The 23,654-nt window shown below is 41.3% G+C and overlaps 1 protein-coding gene across 1 annotated transcript in view; it reads left to right on the top strand.

Annotated features, from left to right (window-relative positions):
• ACSS3 (acyl-CoA synthetase short-chain family member 3) overlaps positions 1–23,654 on the top strand; it is a 100,779-nt gene that overhangs the window by 71,105 nt on the left and 6,020 nt on the right. The window contains exons 11-13 of the mRNA XM_018552914.1: positions 5,807–5,902; positions 13,801–13,864; positions 21,527–21,608. Of these exons, the coding sequence (XP_018408416.1) occupies positions 5,807–5,902; positions 13,801–13,864; positions 21,527–21,608 (242 nt within the window). The remainder of the gene's footprint in view (positions 1–5,806; positions 5,903–13,800; positions 13,865–21,526; positions 21,609–23,654) is intronic.

Below are 23,654 nucleotides of genomic sequence, written 5' to 3'. Positions count from 1 at the left end.
TGAAAATGTTTGCCTAGCTAATGAATGTAAGATGATTTTAAATCGGCATACAGAGTTGTATGCTGTTAAAGGTCCACTTTTAAAAGACCCTGTCCTCAGACCATGTATGTAAACAAAATATTTCCCCATAAGATTATAGCTGCATTTATTGTATTTTGTGCATGCTATTGTCCTGTAAAAGCCTCCCTTGTGTAGACATCCAAATGCCAGCAGTGACAATCTATAATATTCCTCTTGGCTACTCCTCTGGCAGCTACACAAAAAGTTATGAAGAGATTTTAAGGGAGCACTGGAGGAACTGGGCCAGCAAATAGAGTATTTAGCCACAGAGTTAAAGGCTATGATGGGCAAGGCAGCTGTGTCAAGGAATTGACTCTGCCATAAAGTGGTATTAAAGTCTTTATTTTATTTTTTTACATATTTACTGCTAGCAAGCAGTAGATATATGCAAAAACATTTAAAAAAATAAAAAAGTTACCAAATGGGTATAAAATTATCTGTGTCTCCGCCACTCTCTCCCGGCTGTAGAAAACAGCTTCTCGAGCGGCCGTGGAGGATGTGGATGGGCGCATGCGCAATGGAGATTAGCGGTGGGGAGAAGAGGAGAGCTACAGTGTAAGTAATGCATGCAGTCGTGAGCGTGCACACCGGACAAACTCCGTGGGATAGGAAGAAAGAGGAGTCTGTACTGTATTGGAGAATGGCACCAGCGCTGGAGGGACTGCTGAAAACGACTGGGAGGAAGAAGGTGTTCGGATCAAGAGGCTTCACTTAAGGTAAGTCCTTACAGCAGCATTGGGGAAGTGGGAGGGGATGGGCTTTATTGTCACTTTAAGCAGTCAAATTTTCTGCCAAGCTCAAAGACATGTTGCAAGTGAATAAAAAAAATTAAAAACACAGCAAGTAAGCATCTAAAACACTTGATTTTGTTTGTACTTTACCTTGCAATATTTTTAGGTTGGTGACAGGGTCTTTTCCTGTATTTCTTGACACCTTTATATTTATTGTTTAAGACAGGAGCCCCCAAACTTCTACACCAAGGGGACAGTTCAGTGTCCTTTAGACTTTAAGGGGGCCAGCTTGTGACCAGTGGGAGTAGAAAGTTCCCCAGCATCAGTGGGAGTAAACTATGCCAAAAGCTGAGTGGTCAGTGGGAGTGAAAAATGACCTAGCACCCGTGGAGGAATGGTTTTCCTGTTTTTGGTGTTAGTGGGAGGATAGAAGCCCATCCTTGGTGACAGTGGGAGACTAGTGTCTCATCATTGGTGTCACAAGAAGAAATAGTGCCCTGTGGTTGGTGTTTGTGGGAACTAGTATCCTGTCTTTGGTGTCAGTGTGAGAAATAGTGATCCATCACAGGCGGGATGAATTGTGCCATATCATTTGTGGTAGAGGAAGAATTATTCACCAAAGGGCCAATTAAAGGCAATCAAAGGGCTGTAGTTTGGGCACCACTGCTTTAGAGGATCAAGAAGGGCTTGGATAAATCTGCAGTATAAAAGCCATTCAATTTATAATATTGGTATAAATCTGATTTGATGCCCCATAAACACAAAATATGAATATCAAAACTGTAATACATTAGAAAAGTGCAGTTATATGTATTGTGCAAAAAAAAAAAAACAGGAGAGGATTTTGAAAGTTGGAGCAAAAGAAATATCAGACTGCTGTTTTGTGCATGGTCATTGTTTTATTTTTTCTTTGATCTTTTCTGTATATCACTTTTAGGATTAATGCTTTTCCCCCAGATATAATATCCCTCGTGGCTCAGTTCAGAATTGTCTGATTTGAATTCTGTAATAATGGAATACAATAATCAAAAAGGTAGCATCAGCATTTTCTTCAGACTAAACCAATTCCCTCCGATAGTTTCACCAGCTAAACTTCAGATCATCAGCTTAATGTAAATCTGAAGTGCATATTGGAAAGGACATTTATTTTAAATGTGTTACTTCAGTTTTAAAGACATTGTAGTTTGCTTTTGGAATATGAATTTGCAAAAAGTGACAATGTTTAAACTGAGAAAAAATCTGAGATTTAATTGTTTAAATATTAACCAAATGTGATTATATTGGTGCTTACTAGTCCTTAGATGTGAAATGTATTTATTTTTCTTTATCTCAAGCTAAAAACATTTTTGCAAATATTGCAAAGAAATCTAGTGTCCTTGTAACTTTCTGTGCACTGAACTGTAATCTCAATCTGTGTTATCAGCATTTCAGCAATTTTCTAATGTGAACTACAAAGTACCTCCCTTCTATGTAATGGAGAGGGGGAGATGCTCTTTAGTCCTGCCAAATTTTTTGTCCTATGTTAACAAGTTTGGAGAGTGCTTGTTGTCACCCCGGGGAAAAGGAAGTGTCACCGATAGGATCAACAGACAAAAGTAAAGGGCAGAAAAGCCTGAAAAAAATCAAACTAATTCAGTCACCATATTTAAGCAGTGGCGGAGCTATCGCCATAGTGACCCAGGCAGCCGCTACGGGGCCCGGGGCACAGGGGGGCCAGGACAAGGAACAAAGGCATCCCCCTGATGCCGTGTGGGCCGCCTGGGTCACTATGGCATCACAGCCTACTGGCTGTCACTGGCAGCTGTGAGAAGAAACACGCCGCTGTCCAGATCACTGACAACCTGTCAGTGCAGGGGTGTGTTCCTCCTTACAGCCACTGCTGAGTCAGTGCCAGTCAGCAGCTTGCGGTGGAGGAGGCCAGGGGGCGGTTGGGCCAGCATAGGAGGAGGCGGGGCCCGGCAACAGTGGGGGAGGCGGGGCTTGGCGATGGTGGAGGAGGCAGGGCCCGGTGGTGGAGAAGGCCAACAACGGATTGGGGCTGAAGGTAAGAGGTGTGCAGAGGTGTGACCAGCCCACCTGGGAACCTGCAGAGCCCACCATAGAGAGTCTATGGTGGGCTCTGCAGGATCACTCTCAGGTAGGCTGTGTGGGATCTCAAGGGGGCTTTGCAAGAGGTGTAACTAGAAATCACAGGGGCCCATACAAAATATTGCTATGGAGCCCTGTGATTTCTAAGTACACCCCTGCATCTAAGGTCTAGTAAGCTGCAGAATCTCACATTTCTGTTCATGGGTTTAGATATGCTTTAAGAACATGGGGTCTCCAGCTCCTGTGATTCTTATAAGGTAATGGCTCATAACAGATTAGTCATGTGACATTTCTAGTATTTACCAGAAGAACTTGTGTGCGAGGCTAATCTAAGTTCCTTTTCTCACCTCAACCTTCATCTGCTTTTTGTAAACACCTATCAACTCAAGCAAGTATCACAGCAGTTTCTGGACATCCTGCAGTTGGGCCTATTCCTTTATTTTGAAGTTGGAAATGGTGCTAATGCAGGGCTCAAAATTTCCACTCGCCCCCTCGCAATTGGCAAGTGAAACTTACGAGGAGGCGAGTGGAAATTAATCGGCAGGGGGGTGCGCCGTTGGCAGGGCGCGGGACAGGGGTGAAACTACCGCTGCTTCTGCGGTGATCGCTCTCTCTTCCCTGGCCGGGGTGAAGGGAAGACAGCCAAACTGATTCTTCTCCTCCACGGCCGCTGCAGCTACAGAGCGGCCGAGGAGTAGTGATGGGCTCGGGCGTGTTCACAAGCATCTCATGCTAAGCCCGCCAGGAAGCCGTCAGCGCACAGGGCCAATCACAGGCACTAAGACATTTCCCGATCTCTGCAGCTGTGGACTGGGAACATGTCTCAGTGCCTGTGATTGGCCCTGCGCGCTGACGGCTTCCTGGCGGGCTCTGCACGAGGGGCTTGCGAACACGCCCGAGCCCATCACTACCTAGGAGGAGAAGAATCAGTTCGGCTGTCTTCCCTTCACTCTGGCCACCTGCAGCTTCCTCCACCCACCTCAACTTTCATAGGCTGGGAGGAAGACTGCAGCTGCTATTTGCTGGCTCGAAGTTTTTGCAGCATGGGACCTGAAGGGAGGCTTTCAGCTGTGAACATGGAGGATTCATCTCTTTATCCCCCACCCCACCAGCACCACCACCACCAGGAAAAGGGCATATAAATCAGGAGAGGAAGAGGAAAAGGGCAGGAGAAGAAGAGGGCACCTAAATCAGATCAGCCATGTGCACTGTAAGTCCCTGTTCTTTCTGCCTTACACTGCTAACCTCTGTGCATTACATTACTGACCTCTGTACTGCTGACCTCTGTGCCTTACATTACTGCCCTCCGTACTGCTGACCTCTGTGCGTTACATTACTGCCCTCTACTGCTGACCTCTGTGCATTACATTACTGACCTCTGTACTGCTGACCTCAACATTGTGCGTTACATTATAGAACCTGTACTGTGCGTTACATTACTGACCTCTGCACTGCTGACCTCTGCACTGTGCTGTACATTACTGACCTCTGCACTCTGTGTTGTTGCTGATCTCTGTACTTTGCGTCACACTGCTGACCTGGCAGAGTTACGGCCGGGGCAGGGTAGGGGTTAGGTAGGGCAACTTGCGGAGAGTAACTCTTAAGGCCTGGCTAGTAGCTCAGGGCCTGGAATTTTGAGCCCTGTGCTAATGCATACATTGCAGGGTTTCATGAATGTTGGTCACATAGAAATATTTACATTTGTTCTTTTATATGCTATGAGTTGCATCCTAAAGCAAAAGTACACATTTTGAGTTGTTAAATTGAGATAGTAATTTGTGACCTGACTTTTCACATGTTTATTTGCTGCGTGTCCATATTTTTTGCATTTACAGGTTTGTAAATGCTCCCTCTTGTGGTTATCATCATAAGATGGATAGTAAGGGACTGCTGAGATGACTTCAGTTGGCCTTAGGCTGCCCATTGACTTTAGGGTTCTTGCAAATGCAGCCACAATTTAACTGCAGCAAATCTCCAGAGCCTTTCATGAACTTGCAAGTTTGGCATGTATAGGTCAATGTAGAGGGGAGGGAGAGAGTAGCAAGTGGGGCCAACGCTGCTGATCTCGGGAAAGATAAATAACAAGACAATAGCACTTTTAAAGATATCAACCTTGAACCTGGTAATGCATTTTCTACGTTGACTTTGTCCACAATAAAATATAGTTCAAAGTGTCTCCACCTTCCACTGAATTTTCACCAGCATTTAAAACATACTCACGAGCGAAGTATACAGTATGACGTATACAACTAATTACAAAGCATAGAACATTTCCAGAAGTACACACAGATCTGCTTGTATGTCCAGTGGTGCCGTGCAACTAATGGCATTCCGTTAAGCTGAATTTGCTTTATCTGCAGTGGATGTTGCTTTGGCAGATTTGTGTCAAGAATAAGTTCCCTTTGTTTCCTTTGGAAGCCTCTGTGATAACACAGAGGCACAGTTTGGGGACGTATAGAGCATTCCCAGCCTATATAGGAAGTCCCTTCAGCAAAGACCATCGTGGCTCAATCACCAGATAGCATTTTAATGAACTCCTGCAAGTTTAAAAAAATATTTCAAATCACTTTAACATGTTAAAGCTTATGATATTCTAGTGATTGGGTATACCTATACTCTGGCTGATGATGTCTTGAGCCATAATTAGCAGTTGTGGGTTCCCCTGTAACAATCAAGGGTGTAGATTTGTTCAAGAAACGTTTGGACAATTTCTTGAGGGACGTAATATTCAGGGATACAAGTATCCCTAAGAATGAGATGATGTGTGGACCTATATGGGTTGGACTTGATGGACGTATGTCTTTATTCAACCCCAAATACTATGTAAAGTAACCATTTTCTATTTTTTTAAATGACCTGGATAGAAGTGCTCTGTTCTGTGTGACTCTTATAAAATGTATAAATATCTTAACTAATCTGTTTTGCAGAAACTGGATCTGCTATCACAGCAACCTGTATAGGACTTGGGAATTCTTTGACACCTCCTGCAGGGCAAGCGGGGAAGCCTGTTCCAGGATATAATGGTGCGTAAATATATGCTGTACAGCAACAGGGAAAAACGAAATTGTTACTTCCTCTGCCACATGTCCCCTTTACCATTAAAATATTGTCCTATTTATATAATTAATCCCTTCAACAGTCAGTCAGTCGACTGCTTTTTTTTTTTTGCAGTTTCCACCTGCAAGACAGCTGGAGAGGGAGGCAGATGTAACTTCTTTACTATTACACACGTGGTGTGTACGTTTGTGTGCAAACCTGAATATATTTCTTGCTGTTTTGTATGTCTAACCTGCATCATGCTACAGGCAGTCTGCTGGGTCAGGAGCAAGGGTACTGCTATTTTTGACATGAGTGAATTTCTAAGCTGGAACAAGTATGCAGGCTATGAAGTCATGACCTGCATACTTGTTCCAAGCCATTGACTCCTTAGGTAGAGAAACTGATGAAGAGGATGATTGCCAGACAATTCCAAAATGTAGCACCCTATATCTCCTCTATGCTTTACCATTAAAGCTTAACTCCGGGGAGATATTGTAGAAGAAAAAACACAGTTGAATGCAGTCAGATATTTATTTAAAGCCCAATTGTAGTTTTCCCATAAATGAAGTCAGATCGGATGCAAAAAAATCAACTTTTAAATAGTTGTTTTCCTTCCCAGCACAACATGTCTATGGCTAGCAGAGCATTTAGCTAAAGACTGCAGTGCTCTGTGTGAAAGCATTTAGCTTTCTACAACAGTCTGGCATGCCCCATGCTACAGTGCTGTAATGGGCAGGCAGTGCAATCCATGCTGATGGTAGCGCCGTTGCTGTAGTAAAAAAGCAGGTGGCATGTCGGACCACTCTAGAGGAAACACTCCTCTCACACAGAGTTCTTCAGTCTTCCTTCAAGCCAAAGGTATTGTGTGCTGGGTCTGGAGGGGCATTACAATTAAACCAATTGCACCGATTAACACCTATATTTGTATCCAACCTGACTTTTTTTTTATCAGTTCATTGGAAAACTTCAGTTGGGCTTATTTAAAAAAAAATATTAAAATGCAGCTAGAATAAATGCCTGAACTTTTTGTCAGCCTCTTCAAAACCACAGTATAGCAGCAATCAGACTTGGAGATAAAAGGGCAATACTTGGGGCCAATAAGGTGTACTCCATTCATATATGTGGACGGGAGGTAAGATGGAGAGATATGGCCTCATCAGTTTTTTTGCTACTCCTTCACTATCCAATCACAGGCTGCGGGCAAGAGGTAACCTAGCTTTATTGCTTAATCGCAGCAGAGAAATATGAGGTCACCAGGTTGGTTGTACAGTCTGGCAGAGCTTTGTAAAGCTTAGAACTGGATGGACAGAAATACAAATCATTTTTCAGGTAAGCCAGCTTTAAATACGAAGCTGAATTGGGTCGGAGTCCATTCAGAAAGCATGTTTGGATGAAAGCACATCCACTTTTTATAAATGCTGCTTTTTCTTAGGGCTATAAATCATGAACTCTGTAAGAGATGAATATAGAATACATTAGTTTCTGAAATCATATATTAATGGTTTTTTTTCCTTTGTTTCTGTTTTCTCATTTTGGAACGTTTAAAGGTTTTCTTTCATTATATGAAACTTTGTGCCAATACATCATATCAGATCAAATGCTAAGGACTTGGAAAGTAAAATGTACCTTTTGCCTTTTTTTCTACTTTGGGCTCCATGCTATATTAGGAGAACCATGAGATGTCAGAGGCTTTTATCTTTAAACACCCCTGTCTCTTTTATACAGTATTTCTTTGTGGGAAAGCTTTAGAATGTGTTGAGTTTATACAGAAGGTGCTGTTCACAGCTTTGAAGATATTTGATATGCAGAACATCTATTATCTGCTCTGAGAAGCCCAAAGCTGTGAATCACACATTGTGAGTGTGAACGTGAACTGTAAAGTCAGGTCTCCTAAAATGTATTTTTATTTTTAAGCTCTTAAACACTTAAATTCTTCCTAGTGATATAAGCATAGTGGTACAGCATACTTAGTCAGAACTCTCTGCCTACCATTCTACATTGGTGCTGTGATTGGCATGCCCCGCTGTTTTTTTAAAGCACCCCCTACCCCCAAGGTGCTACTCGCCCTTTCCATGCTCAGTCCTCTGTCGCTGGTAGCTGCTCCCAATCTAGGCTGTATCATGTGCTGTCTCATTAGCCCACTTCCTGTGAGAACAGGCTGTCAAATCACCTGGAGGTGCATCATCATGAAGCCTATGAAGCTCTCGCATGTTGCTGCATAGAATGAGTATTTCATGTCACAGCATGAGAGCTGCTTTATGCAGCAGTAAGAACTGCACAAAACCAATGCTGAGGAAGAGGAAGGACCCTTCTTGTCACATGACTGGCATGAAGATACTTGAAATCAAAGTATGTATGCCTTATATATTTTTAAAATGGGTGCAGGGTGGGTGGAGGGACTGAGGGGGGTTAGGGCAACATGGAATAGGGCTTTAAATTCTAAATAAACACATAAATGGTAGCAACCATTTTCATAGATTAAAATTAGTTGCCTTTATTTATAAAAGCATTTTTTTTTCTGTGTATTTTATTTCTGTCTTCTACTTCACATGCCCCAATGCCGTTTTCTTGTGTTCTGTATAACATGTTTGGTAGTTAAATAGTACATTTTTAGAGGGATCTTTACCTCAGACCAAGAAGGACTTTGGAGCAGTTAGATATGAGATCACAATTTATTTGAACCCTTGCACTTTATATATGGCAAAAATGTTTATATGTTATTAACTATTAATTGAAATAACACACTGATTAATTATTCATTTTTAGAATGATCAGAATTTCCAGAAGCACTTTATTCAGTACTTACTTTATATTGGTGCTTAACAAAGGCACCTCTTTTGCTATTGTTATTATTTGTTTGAAGGTTGAATATTTAGCGCTGTGCATCTTTTATAGATCAGTATATCAAAACGTTTTCTTCAATATTAGTAAAAACACTTACAGATGAAGTAAAAAGTATCATTTTAAAACCATCCAGAAAACGCTCATCCGCTCTGTTTGCTCCTGAGGCCTGTGTGGTCTCGCCCACTGTAACGTTTCACTTCCGATGACGGTGTTTACACAAGCTTCCTGTTCTCCCTTAAATCAAGACTTGCGATACTGATTTTATCTACTAGATGTCACTAGGATTATATTCATAATGGGAAACACATTTCAGAACTAAAGCACCATTTTTAAGGTTAGCTATACCTTAATAAGCCACTAGATGTCTCACTACTTACATACAATCATCAAAATCTATTATACAGAAATGGAGTATTAATAATGAGTTATAGTCATCAACATAGTAAGAAGTATTATTACTAAAATAGCAGTCATTATACACAAAGATGGTGGATATATAATAAATGGCTAAATAACCTTCAATTAATACCAACATATTTTAAATCAGTAAAAATTACACAATTACCATAATATAAAGCCTAGTTAATATCGAATAATTAATCTATCAGGGCTAAAATATATACATTCTTTGTAATATATACACCCACTATTTTGGAAAATAAAACTCTCATATTTTTTGATTAACGGATGAGAGTATATAGTCTACATTCTTCAATGGATTTATACCAAGGGGGTATACATAAATATTATCATAAAAAAATCACCATATATATAATTATCTAAATACACCAATAAAACCATTACATTTACATAATAATGCTGATCAATAATTACTCGGAAAGCAATTAAGGTCTAATTTAATATTGAAGCCTTTTGGGTACATAGTGTCCAACAGATATCCATTTAGTTTCTCTCTGTGATATTTCTCTTTTTAAATTACCTCTCTATTATCTCATTGCTCTATCAAATCCACAGGATCCACAATAAGGACCTCTTGGATCCTTATTGTGATGTAACTTGAAATGTTTAAATACGCTATGCTGGGTAAAGCCATTTTTTATATTATTGACATGTTCCTGTTTGCGTATTCTAAGTTGTCTTGTCTTGTAGTTCTCCCCACATACTTCTGGCCACATGGGCATTAGAGCAAGTATGTGACATGTGTTGTACTACAAGAAATACATTCTTTTATATCAAAAACTTTATTATTCGTATTTTATTTAAATTGAGTTATTTTCTTTCACTGATGGGTTATTTGACACACCGTACACCTACCACACGGATAGATTCCTATTCCGTCAAATAACATAATAGGTTTCTTTGGGGATTCTATAACGTTGTGTACTAATTTTTCTTTTAATATAAGGGATTTTCTATATATGATGTTTGGTTTTCTCGGTAATCTAGGCCCAAGTGTCCTGTCTTTCATTAAAATACTCCAATGTTTGCCCACAATTCTTTTTATTTCTTTGTACTGTGTGGAATAATCTGTAATGAAGAAGATGGCATAATCCTTTCTCTTTTCTTTACTTTCAGCAAGTCCACTCTATCTCCTTCACATATTTTTATTTTCTCTATATTATCTTTTTTTATACCCTTTTTCTATGAATCTATTTTCAATATTTGTAGCCTGTTCCTCAAAATCCTTATTTATAGTACAGTTCCCCCTAATTTTCGTAAGTTGTCCCTTCGGAACACCAGTGATCCAATAAGGATGATTGCAACTGTTAGTGGGTATATAACTATTGCGGTCTGTCATTTAAAAAAATGTTTTTGTGCATATCTCCCCCTGGTGAATAAACATATAAAAGTCCAAAAACTGGACCCCTTGTTCACTACTGTTTTTTCTGAATTTTATTCCTTATTTATTGTTATCCATGGCTGTCCAGAATTTCTCCAGAGAGGACCTGACAAATATCTGTACACTTCTCTTTTTTTTTAAATTTAAAATTCCCTGTTTCCACCCATCTTTTAATAATCTCCCTAATTCCTTTTTATAATTACTTGTTGGATCACTTGCTAATTTTTCATAGTTCTCTTCATCTCCCACTACCCTTCTTTTTTTCTGATTTAAAACTTCAGAAGGGTCTGCTCTTCTCCATGTTGCTACAACTTCTGTGGTGGCTATACATTTTAATTTATTAGTGTCACTATTATGATTGCACCATGCATGGGCAAAAAACAGGTTCACTTCAATTGTGCTATAATTTTACCGATGGTTTCTTTTTATAATTTAGAGGAAAGCCCTTTTACAAGTTTCTTTCTTATTTATAGATCTTCCCAGCAAAATAAATGTATCTGTTTAAACTCTTCCTTTAGGCACCTGAATTGTGTGTTTTTTAGGGGAAGGGGTGGGCATGAACTGATAACAGTCTGGAGCTCAAGGTACACTTGATCCATCATTGCTCAGAGCTGTTAGTTTTACATTTAAATTTAGTTTTAAAATGTCACACAGACAAAGGAACAAGGGTGAATCATTCTGAATCAAAAAAATAATTAATAGGCCTGGCCAGAAATATCATAATCTATATTGCTTTTAACTTACTATTTTATATAATAATTGAAATATTTTAGGGCCATCTAGTGGTGCTTTTGTAGATCTAAAATTTGTTAATACACTTATTTAAAATATTAGTAGGCCTGAAGTATAGATATAACAGGGTTGTAAAAAAAATATTTTAACAAAATCTAAATTATGTTTAAATTTGTCATGGTTTGTGAAGATCTACCAATGCTGCCTTTAGACTTGCACCTTAGATTGTATTGTTAATTCATTACATCCATGGTAATTGTACAAGTTTTTGTCAAAATGTTTGCCTACATTTTTGAGAAAAGTATAAATTGAATATATGCAGAAGTGTAAATGAGTGGATTGCCATAAAAACCTTTCATACTTTTAGATTCACAAGCAGAACGAGCAGATATATGCTTGTTTCAACCCTTTGAATGCCATGATGTATCCCTTACTGCAGGGCTCAACTCTGGCCTCTGTACTCTGCATCACACCACTGGCCTCTGCACTCTGCATTGTTACTGATCTCTGTTCTCTGTGTCACACCACTGACCTGGCGGAGTTAAGGGCGGGGCACGGTAGGGGTCAGGTGGGGCAACTGGTGGCGAGTAACTCTTAAGGCCTGGCTAGTAGCTCAGGACTTGAAATTTTGAGCCCTGCCTTACTGCATTTGCTGCCTAGTAGAACAGCTTTTGCCAACCTTTTTACCCCAGAGTAATACTTAAAATAGTTTTCAATTCTCGAGGAAACCCCTTATAACCCCTGATAAATGTGAGTTTACATACAGCTCATGGTACATGGTAGCTTTATAAGTTGTAGAAAGTTTATATAAAAGAAAAAAAAATGTGGCACATCTTGAAATTTTCCCCCTACAACAGAACCTTCTTTAAAGGAGAACTATGAGGCGAGTGAAAATCACTAAGCCTCATAGTTCGAGCCGACGTGTGACAATGAAACTGTCACACGTCGGCTCAATAGATCGGGAAGTGATAGAACACATACCGGTGTTCGCTCACTTCTCGATCCTGTCCCTGCAGAGATCCGTGACTGTCAGTCACGGCTCCCTGTAGGGATTCCCCCCCTCGCCTGTCCGATCCTCCAGCCCTGACTGGTTGAACGGACGGGGGAGGGGGCGGGTACAGCTGGCTATGCCTCCAGATAGGCAGAGCCAGCTGTCACTCACGCAGCTGGGTGGATCCAGACAGTATTGTCAGAATTTTTAGTAATGAAATGAATAATATTAACCAAAAAGAAATAGTGTTAATATTGTGTTTTTTTTATTGAGGGAAACAGAGCACAAAGGAGGGGTTTGGAGCACTTTGGATACTTTTTGAACATTTTAAGAACTTTCTGACACTTAAATTCAAAGTATATTGTGTGGGACTCCTATAATATACATGCAATATGGTGTATATGTTTATGATTTATGTATATAATATAGTTTTGTTTGATTAAGCGCAGTGCAATATTGGGATAATTTCTTTCAATGGTTTTACTATTTTAGCACAGCTGCTGTTAGGGATTTTAGTTAGTGGCAGGGCCATTATTGTATAATTAAAATTGTGGTGCCCCCAAACAAAAGTGGGCCATGTAAATATAACCTCTTATTTTGGTGTTTATTGTAAGTGAAAAACTACTGTAGGAGGCATAGGGATTGCAGTCAAAGGATTAAAGAAGAACTCCAGGATAGTTGAATTAACTCTTGCAGTGGGACTACCACCCCACTGCAATGGTTAAGTGCTGGTTTGTGTCTAGGTGCTAAAATAGCAAAGTTATACTCACCCGAAGCACCGAGCCAGCCAGCAGTCACAGAGCTCCCTCCAGCCTGTCACCCCCTCCCTGCAGCATCTTCCTCGGAGTTCTCATGTCTATACACTGTGCATAGACGTGATGATTTACAGGACCTTAGACAGCTGCAGTGGAGGGGGAGAGACTTTGGAAGGACCTGTCTGAGGTTTAAAACCTAGATGAAAATGAGCATTTTAACCCTTGCAGGATTTTTTTCCCCATTAGTTTTATGTATGGTATGTGTGTACAGCAAATATTGGGTCAGACATGGTTAATACTGATTAGCCTTGAAAAAGTAAAACATAAAAAGGTGGAATAAAAACAAGACTATGGCTTCAATATGTTTGTTGTATCTATGAATTTTTTTCATGGTAAGGTCTCTGTTGCATTGTTGCATACGTGACAAGCCCAGGCCAGTAGGGCCAGCAATGCCCCACCCTGCCACTTTTAGCCAGAATGATGCGACAGCTCTGTTGATGTGTGTGAAATTTGCTGTCCGGCACATGGCGGGGACATCGCAGGAGATGATCACTGATGTGGAACTTCAGTCAATATCTATTACTTGCAAATACACATTGTAATTATTACAAGCAAATGCCTAAATCTGCCACGTTGCTTCAAAAAGTGCATTGTCAGCATTTAGTGTTGGTCATTTTATATGCAGGATTTTCAATGTAAATTGTGCGAAGTCCACAAAAAAAGCAACTCAAGTAATATTCCTGTTCTTTTTATTTACAGTAAAAATATTGGATAGCCACATGCAAGAAGTCAAGCCAAACACACTGGGAAATATTGTTGTAAAGTAAGTGTTGTGCATTTTGACTTGGTTGTTTTTGTCCTCCTTGTGTTTGCAAACCTTTCCATAATCCTAAATTTAAACAAGTAGCCAGTTAATGTTAGTAAATGTTGGAAATACTTTGCAGTGTAGAAGTTATTTACTTTAGAGGATCTGCATACTAAGTGGAACACGCTCTAAAAACTCTGGCGTCCTCTAAATACTTGACATTAATCAATATGAAGTTTATCTTGGCTCCATGGACACATTGACTTCGGTAGACTGCCCCACTCAAAGATTTTCCTGTTTGCTGAAGCAAGAAAAAAACTTTAAAACACCTTTAGGTGAATCAATGTATTGTGCTCTGTTGTAAAACTATTGTATAGCTATTGTGGTTACATTGATTGCCATCTATTACCTTGTTTAAAGGTGAATTTTAGGCAGACATAAAGCCAATTAAATGTATTTTAAATGTGGCTGGTTAAGGTACCAGAGTTTCTTATCAGCCTCTTGTAATTGTGCAGCAGCACTCAGACTAGGAGAGAGAGGACCAGCAAAAGAAGCCAGTCAGGCTTGCAGTTCACATGTGCTCACAGTGAATATGCTGACAGGTGGAGAGGACAGAGCAATGTAAAAGATGGCATCCGTATGCTTCTGATGTTTGTGCAGTCGGCAATCTGAGGGTGTTTATTAAAGTATACCTCTTAATTATTTTACCATATAAACACGTTCCTGACATGACATATAATAAATTAGCCCTATCCTTTTCAAAAAAGCTCTACCTTTTATTATAAAACAGTGCTTGAGCTCCAAACAAGTGACTTTCCTTGGTTGAGGTAATCTCTGCTGCAAGCAGAAGCCAACATTCAACCAGTGTATGGCCAGCTTTAGACTGTAAATGTAATTGTATAGCAAGTCTCAAGGTAAGAGGCTGCAGCAGGAGGGTGAAACTGCATCCGATATTAGAGAACACTGCCAAGAACTGCACAGGCACCAGGATTTATTGTGTCTTCTGAGCCAAGAAATAATTCCGGGAATTAAATTACATTTGTGACCCTATATAACACCTCAACAAAAATGGTACCCATCTTCTGGAGAGAAAAGCAGATGAATACATTGTCAGGGGAAGTTCTGTGATTTCTGCAAACGGTAGTAAATACCTGCATGTGTTATGCTTACACATCATTGAGCGTGCATAGACTTGAATAAATATCTGATGCTAGGTCTACTTTAAACCAGGTCAGGGATGTAGCTGTGATGTCTGCCGGGGGTGGCCGCAGAGAATTCTAGATCCTTTGGCAGATGAAACCGTTCCCTGTATATGTACGTGTATTTATCTAGAGCTTAGTTTTTGACACGATGCACATATACTGAATAATCACAAGAGTCAAATATACAAACACTTTTTGTTAACCATAGCTGAACGAGCTTTAATCCCTTTCACTTTGCATTTAATGTGTACGCTAGTGTGGGTGTATATGTTTTTATTAGGCCAATGTTGATACCATTTCTTATCATGCACTTCATATTTGTCAGAGGGAAAAATCTCTTTTAAATCCATTTAATGTTACATTTTTCACAGTTGAATGACATTTATGTGCCTTGGAAGAAGTTCCACCAAACACCTGTGAGACTTGGGTCTCTTCTGGGAGCAATTACACAAAAACACAGGGATTCTGGTGATAGTATGAGTCTCAGAAATTCCCAATACAAGCTTTTCTTCCCTATACAAGATGATGTGAATCTGGCAGCTTAAAGGCAAATCAATTTCAGAAGCACTTGAGAACATACTGCAAATGTTCTTAGATGAAAAATTGGTGTAAAAAAATTAAAAAAGGAAGACCATGCCTTATATGCTCCACTTTAAGCAATCTGGCAAATGCACAGGTACCCTGATGCTAGTCCAAAACTCGTGAAAGGGAAGCCTGATCATACTAGCAGATATTCACTTCACCCCTGCTTGTTTGGCTGCTGCAGGTTAGGTGTTTCTGGGGTCGGCGATGATGCTAGGGATAATGGGATGGTGTGCCAGTATTGCAGCAAACAAATAAGTGATAGCAAATTGGCACAAATTAAGATATGGATCCTTCAATACCTGTGAGTGTCTGCTTCAAGCAAACCATACTGTTCCTATGAAATGTATTCACCACCTTAGAGGATTTCCATGCCTTATTGTAGTATAAAATTAAATCACAGTGGATCTCGATTTGCTTTTCTGACATTGGTCAACAGAAATAGACTGAGGTGAAGTAAAAACAGATATCTGCAAAGTGATTTACTGAATAGTCACTACAATGAAAAACAAAACTGATTGCAAGTATACACCCACTTTGATATGACTCACCTAAAGCCATTTCTTTTCCAAAGTCATATCATTACATGATTAGTTAAAGTTCATGTAAACCCTAACAATGAACTTCTTTTATTTGCTCCCTTTTGGTCTATTAGATATTGCATTGAAATGTTTTTTTGTTAAATCCGTTAAGTGCAATATAATACCTGGTGATCCTGTTAGAAATCCAAACCGGTCCTGTGTCCTGCTTGTGTTTACCTACCAGTTTTTCCCTTGGACCACAAAACACCTCCGCACTATGTTGTGGAGATGAAAAGAGGGTAAGAAAGTATTCTGTATTTCAGCAAAAGACTGGGTAAGTCTGATGCCATTTAAGTCCAGAAAAGCTCACAACAGGAAATCTGTAGCATTTGTCAGGTCACTTTTTCTGTACTGAAGGGGTCTGATAAGGAAGAAACACATATGGAAATGTGCATGTGAACATACACAGGCAAAGTGCAGGAAGTTGAGCGCCCAATGGCGGAATATATATATATATATACATAGAAAATAAAATGTCACCAGCACACCATAGTAGTAAATCAATAATCCATTTAATGGCAAATTGCCATTCAATGCAAGCGCTTTCGGTGCCTCAAGGGGTCCCCTTCATCAGGCTCATACATACACACGTTTAAAAAAGGGCTTTTCACATATAATCCTAATGCAACCAGGCAGTTTTGCAATGAGCATTTGGAATAATTGCAGTGTGCAAGTATTCAAAGCAGATAATGACTTCTTCACACAGACTTGAATCATCCAATAAATGCTGATTTGAAGGGGGTTTAATTTAAAAAAAATAAATACCTGGCTGCAGTATAATTTGAATTACTTTGCAGAGATCTGTTTTCACTCTCACGTGAAAGACTCTATTTCTATTCATTGGTATATAAAAAACTTATTAAATCCAATGCGACTTGCTGTTATATGACAGAAATGAAAACTTTGCATAGGAACCTTTGTGTTGCAAACTTTAAGGGATGGGGATCACTAATCCTTAGTAGTTACATGTTGTTGTGTAGTAGCAATTCAGTAAATCATAGTATTGCTTTAACAATTTCCTGCAATCGGTGTTGTTTCTACAAACCAAAAAATAAAATCCCCTTGGCTTATTTCCGGCACAGGACATGGACATTGTGTAATTGAAATGCCATTCTGTAATCACCCAGCACTAGAAACATTTCATACACACTATGATTTTTCAAGCATTTGCGTCAGTAAGTATTGTCCTAGCAGTTCCATCAATCGTAGTCTCTCTGGGATATTAAAGGCTTTGTATTATTTGCTGGCTTTTTTTTCTTGCAAGTGCTTGTTTGGCTTTCACTCACACGACTGTTAATGGCAGTAATAAAAATTGTTCCTGCTGAATGTATATTGGCACTCATTGCCGGTCCTCTGGAAAAGTTTTACAGGCAAGGAAAAACAAATACCCACTGACAAAAATGTCAGATTCAGGTTTGATGAAACCGGAGGAAGTGTTTGAAAATGCAAACATTTTAAGCTGTTTTTTTTTCTTTCTATTGACCATATCACACAATTTACCTGTAATGGACTATATCCTTTGTGTGAATGGCTGCTGCTTACTTTCCAATCCTCCCTCCAGGGATGCCAGTTGCTAGACAAAGTGATTTTCTGGCGTTGTGGAGGTTTACAGCAGCATCTGCATCCGTGAAGGGCTCCCATTGTTTGCCTTTTCCTTCTGCCCCTCTCGCCCAATCACAAAACTCCTTGTATTACTTTCACTGAATGCAAGGTGTTCAGTAAATGATCGAGCAGAGAGGTGGATGGATTTCCATGTCCATTCACAGAACGCCTGGCATTCTGTGAAAATATATAAAATACAATACACAGAACACCAGTGCTTATTCTTCCTCCCACTGAAACCATAGATTTTTTGCTAATTCTGCTATCACTTACACTAACGACTAATTTTGCTTGCACTGATGCAAACTATTGGCTACCACCGACACCAAGGATTTGGGGTTAATTTTGCTCCCACTGACACCAACAGTATGGGTCTTATTTTTTTATCACAATGACACTTATTTTATACCACTAAAACCAACAATTTAGGGTTAATTTTGCACTTATTGACACTAATGATTTGCATTAATTTTGCTCCCACTCACACCAAAGATGTTAGTTTTGTTATCACTGACAACAACAATGTGGAGTTTATTTTATCCTACTGACACCAAGAATAGGAGTTATAATGCCACTGACACCAACTATGGGTCATATTTAATCCCTTTGAAACCAACAATAGGAGGTTAAACTAACGACAACAATGTGGAGTTTTATTTTATCCCACTATTTTCTTCCAAGATAAGATAAGACTTATTTCACCACACCAACACCAACTGTGGGGCACATTTTGTCCCACCAATACCCACCACAGGGCTTATTTTATTCCACTGACACCAACCATGGTGCTTACTTTATCACACCAACCATAGGGCTTATTTTATTCCACTGACACCAACCATGGTGCTTATTTTTTCCCACCAACACCAACCACAGAGCTTACTTTATCCCATTAACAACAATAGGGAGTTTATTTTTCCCTACTGACACCAACAAAAGTGCATATTTTACTTCCACTTTCTCCTCAGTGTACCCCCAGTCCCTGCTTTGTTTAAAAGGGGGAAAGGTGTAAGACTACAAGCCATACATTGTAAACCACGCCCACTTCAATTTTCCTGACCACTTTTTGTACCTCCGTATGCCCAGCATTTTTTTTCTCAAGCTATTTAAAATACCCCTTCTAATTATTTCCAACTGTTGGCAGCTATGCCATAAAATAAAAGTGATTTGTGTAATGCAGTAGACTTGTACGATTCGTTTCGAAACGGTGTGAAACGAAATTCGGATGGAATTTCGGAAATTCGGAGATGCGGATGTATCCGAATTCCGAATTACAGCTAAAACGAATGCAAAAATTACAGCTAAAACGAATGCAAACAAATCCGAATTCCCGATTTCCCGAAATTCGTAAGCGGTAGTCCGGTCGAATTTTTTTGAGCGGTAGTCCGGTCGAAATTTCGTTTATGGACAAAATTACATTGCAGCAAAATGACATTAGGGAGAAAAAAAATCATTTTTTTTTGTAGTTTGCAGAAGATGAAAAAAAAAGCGTGAGGTTTCCCCCCAATTCACACCAGACCCTTCAGGCAGACCCTTGATCCGAGCTCTGGCAGGGCAGGAAAGGGGGGGGGGACAACCGAGTGCCCCCCCTCCCTGCGCCTTACCAGGCCACGTGCCCTCGGCATTGGGAGGGTGTGCCCATGCCGATGGGGACAAGGGCATCTTCCCCACAACCCTGACCCGGTGGTTGTGAGGGTCTGTGGGCAAGGGAGCTTAGTTGCATCGGGGTACCCCTTTAAATAAGGGGGCACCCAGATGCCGCCCCCCTTGTGAATGAGTAAAAAACGAATTTCGTCCGAATTCCGAAACAAATTTAATTTTGGACCGGAATACAAAAAACGAAATATTGCAAAATCCGAATCCAAACTAATTTTTTGCTGGTGCACATGTCTATAATGCAGTACACTCTCCGGAAGGTAATTAAATTACTGAAGAAAAGGTTTAGGAGCTGCAGCTTCTGCATGGATTTAGTTAAGCCCTGCCTATTCCCTATCCCTTGTAGTTATTCCCTATCCCTTACTACAGGGTTTACAATTTCCACTCAATTCTCCTATAACGCCGATGGAAGCGTTGGACAAGCAGAGGAGCATGGACCCCAGCAGCATCCTCCCAGGAGTCCTCCTGTGGTCCATAGGATTTCCATCTTATGAGATACTGAAGCCTGTTCCTAAACCGCCTAGAGTCCAGGATCGCCTCCACTTCGTACTCCTCCTGGCCCTCGACCTCGACCGGAGCGGCCGGCGGCGGCCGGCGAGTCGGAAATGGGTCGAGGACACGGGGTTTCAGCAAGGAGACATGAAAAGTGGGATGAACCCCGAGACTAGGTGGCAGGTCCAGGCGCACAGCATTCTGATTGATAATCGAGGAGATGGGGAATGGCCCAATAAATAGGGAACTAAATTTTCTAGTGCCCTCCAGAAGATGTCTCCAGTGTTCAAGGGAAGCTTTGATGGCTAACAACTCCTTCTCCCCAATGGTGTAATTGGTCTCTGCTGGGGTCAGAGATCTTGAATAAAATGCGACAGGATGTAATGGGAGTAGAACGGACTCCTTTTGTGACAAGACAGCCCCGATTGCTAGTTGGGAAGCATCAACTTCTAAAGTGTATTGTAGCCGTGGATCGGGGAGTCTGAGAATGGGAGCGCTGGTAAATTGGGTCTTCAGGTTATCGAAAGCACCTTGGGCTTGTTGGCTCCAAGTGAACCGGGTGGTCGTTTTAGTCAACTGAGTCTATTCTCCAGGAAAGTGTTGGCCCACGCACGGGGCTCCCCCCTTAGGTAGGAGATGGTGGTGCACACCTTAATTTTGTCAGTCGCGTAAGTTCGCGGTCTCAGGTCATACATGAGTTTGCATGCTGAAATGAATGAGCGATAGTCCCTCCTCTCCCCATGAAAGGGCTCAGGGGGACTAATCTTAGGCTCTGGAGGTTCTGGTTGGGGTGTGCGGTTGGAAATATTCTCAGAGATGAAGGCTCTGAGAGTTAGATCGTGCTTGGGATCATCGCAAGCCCTCCCCGCTGAGGGGAGGGCTTCCGATGATTGCAGTGCTGAGTGAGCACACCGGCCCGTGTGGCATTTGTCTTCCGACCACGCCACCAACCCGCCTAAAATCGCACAATTTTCGGCAGGTTTTCAGCGTGCTTGGAAGACAAGAGTCGTACGACCTTACAGTAGAAGCGGTCGCACGCTGCCCATACACATACACTAAAGGAATCCCTAATCTGCCGTTTACAAGCGGCAACTATCATAAGATAAGAATTATCATAAAATTATTTAAGAGGGTGTGCTTAGGGGCGGAGTTAAGGCCGGGGCAGTGTAAGGGTTAGGTGGGGCAACTGGTGGCTAGTGACTCTTAAGGCCTGGCTAGTAGCTTAGGACTTGAAATTTTGAACACTGTCTTACTATACTATAACTTCATGGATCTCTATATGATTTGATAAAAAAGATCTTTAGGGCTGGAATTGTAATTGGCAGTAGCAGCCTATTCTACCTCTAGCCAGCCAGTTGTGGAAAACAGAATGCAAACCCTGACACTGTCCTCGGGTCGGCACCTGGTCTACTTTTCACTGTATTATTGCTCTGTATTACAGTGTAGACAGTCAGAATGTAAACAAAACCGTGTTTATGCTGCACGGCAGGGCCGATGATGAAACCTTCTAAACTGTAATGTTATTGCAAACGGATGTTTCTCATATTTCTGATTTTTAATTTCAGATTACCTTTGCCTCCAGGGGCTTTTTCTATGCTTTGGGAAAATGAAGAAATGTTTAGCAATCTCTACTTCACAAAATTTCCTGTAAGTGTAACCTGTCAGGTCCCATGATGTAATAGAAACATTTCTACCGTGGATTAACCAATTTTTTTTGCGGTTTTATAGCATCCCTTTGAAGGTAACCTGTGGTTTTTGTCATGCAGGGAAAAAGCAGCAAAGTCACTTTAAAATAGAACTATGGGGTAAGTGTTTTTCCCCATAGTTCTCTTAAGGGTCATGTGAGGGCATATACTCACCTCCTCCTGTGACTCAAAGTTTAGTATATAGCTCGCTATTGCAGCCGCGATATAATGAGAGCGCCGGGGCCGGACAGATCCTGGCAATACTGTCGTGATCCATCCAGCTGCGCGAGTGACAGCTGGCTCTGCCTATCTAGAGGCAGAACCAGCTGTGCCTGCCCCCTCCCCGTTCGTTCCTCCACTCAGCACTGGAGGATCATAGAGGGGAGGGGGGAAATCCCTGCAGGGAGTGGTGACTGGACGGTGATGGAGCAACCTACTATCAGTTCATCTCTTAGCATGTTCTTATCGAAACATGTAAATGCAGGTCACCTAATGGGCCCCTAGTACTTCCCCCCCTCTGTCTGAGTCCTGCTGTACAAAGGATTAAAATTCTGGTATTTGTTCACATACAGCTGTGTTTTTCCACGACGGATCAATGCCAGTCACCGCTTCGGAGCATAGAAAACAACTGTAACTATGTGCCCCTTTCACTCAACAGCATGATTGTGATGTGTGGTGGGCTGCAGTAGGGGCTCATTCACACAGGCTGCATGCAAAATGCTGTGGTTTATTGTTCGGCTAGTGTCTGCAGTAAGCCACAGTGCCATGTGTTGTTAAAATGTAAGGCGCTGTTCGATGTTTCCAGCTGCCTGGAGTTCGAGCATCAATAAAGGACAATGAAAAAAAACACTTAAAATCAGGGATTGCAAACCACGTGTTTACCCTTTCAAAACGCATTGATTATATTTGTATTTATTTATATATTACAGGTATTTATATAGTGCCGACAATTTACACAGCACTTTACATAGTGCACATTCACATCAGTCCCTGTTCTCAAGGAGCCTTATAATCTTAGGTCCCTATCTCACATATATACTGGGGCCAATTTGTAAAGGAGGCAATTAGCCTTCCACCATGTCTTTGGAGTGAAGGAGGAAACCCATGAAAGCAGAGGGAGAACGTGCAGACTCCTTGCAGATAGTGTCCTGACCAGGGATTACATAAGATTTATGATAACAAAGTCTTTCCAAAAGTAATTACTGTATAAAGGATGGAAAGCTTGGCTCATTGAAAAGTCAATTAAAAATTAATTTCACAAATTGTAAAAATAGCTGTGAAAAAAAATACACGGTAAGCTACATAGGAGCAGGTGGTTGAAAAAGTAAAACTATGAGAATTTAATCCAATGATGAATTCATCCCTTTTATGTAGAAGTACTTCAGACTTGATCCTAGTTTTCACTCTATCTGGCTGCAGCAATGAACTTCATTGACCAGCAGTGGCGTAACAATCACCATAGTGACCCAGGCGGCCACTATGGGGCCCGAGGCACGGCGGGGCACAGCCAGGACATCTCCCTGATGCCATGCGGGTCGCCTGGGTCGCTATGGCATCTTGCTCGGACAGCCAGGCTGCTGGCTGTCACTGGCGGCTGTGAGGAGGAACGCTCCGTTCCTTCTCACAGCTACTGCTGAGTTGGTGACAACCAGCAGCTTCACAGGAGGTGGCTGGGCCCGTCATTGGCAGTGATAGAGGAGGCGGGGCCCGGCGATCAAGGGGGCGGGGCCCGGCGATCTAGGGGACGGGGCCCGGCGATAGAGGGGATGGGGCCCGGCGATCGAAAGGGTGAGGCCCAGTGACGGAGGAGTCGATCGTGGAGGAGAAGGAGGCGGGCAGAGGATCAGGGCTGACAGGTAAGAGGGCTTGACCGCCCACCTGAGACCCTGCAGAGTCCACCATAGAGCATCTATGGTGGGCTCTGCAGGGTCACCCTTAGGTGGGCTGTTTGGGTTATCAGGTGGGCGTAACTAGAAATCACAGGGCCCCATACAAAATTTTGCTATGG

This window comes from Nanorana parkeri, unplaced genomic scaffold (assembly GCF_000935625.1).
Source record: "Nanorana parkeri isolate BGI_ZX_2015 unplaced genomic scaffold, ASM93562v1 scaffold101, whole genome shotgun sequence".
Classification (NCBI taxonomy): domain Eukaryota; kingdom Metazoa; phylum Chordata; class Amphibia; order Anura; family Dicroglossidae; genus Nanorana; species Nanorana parkeri.
Note: the sequence above shows the minus strand (reverse complement) of the source record. Positions and strands in the feature narration are given on the sequence as shown.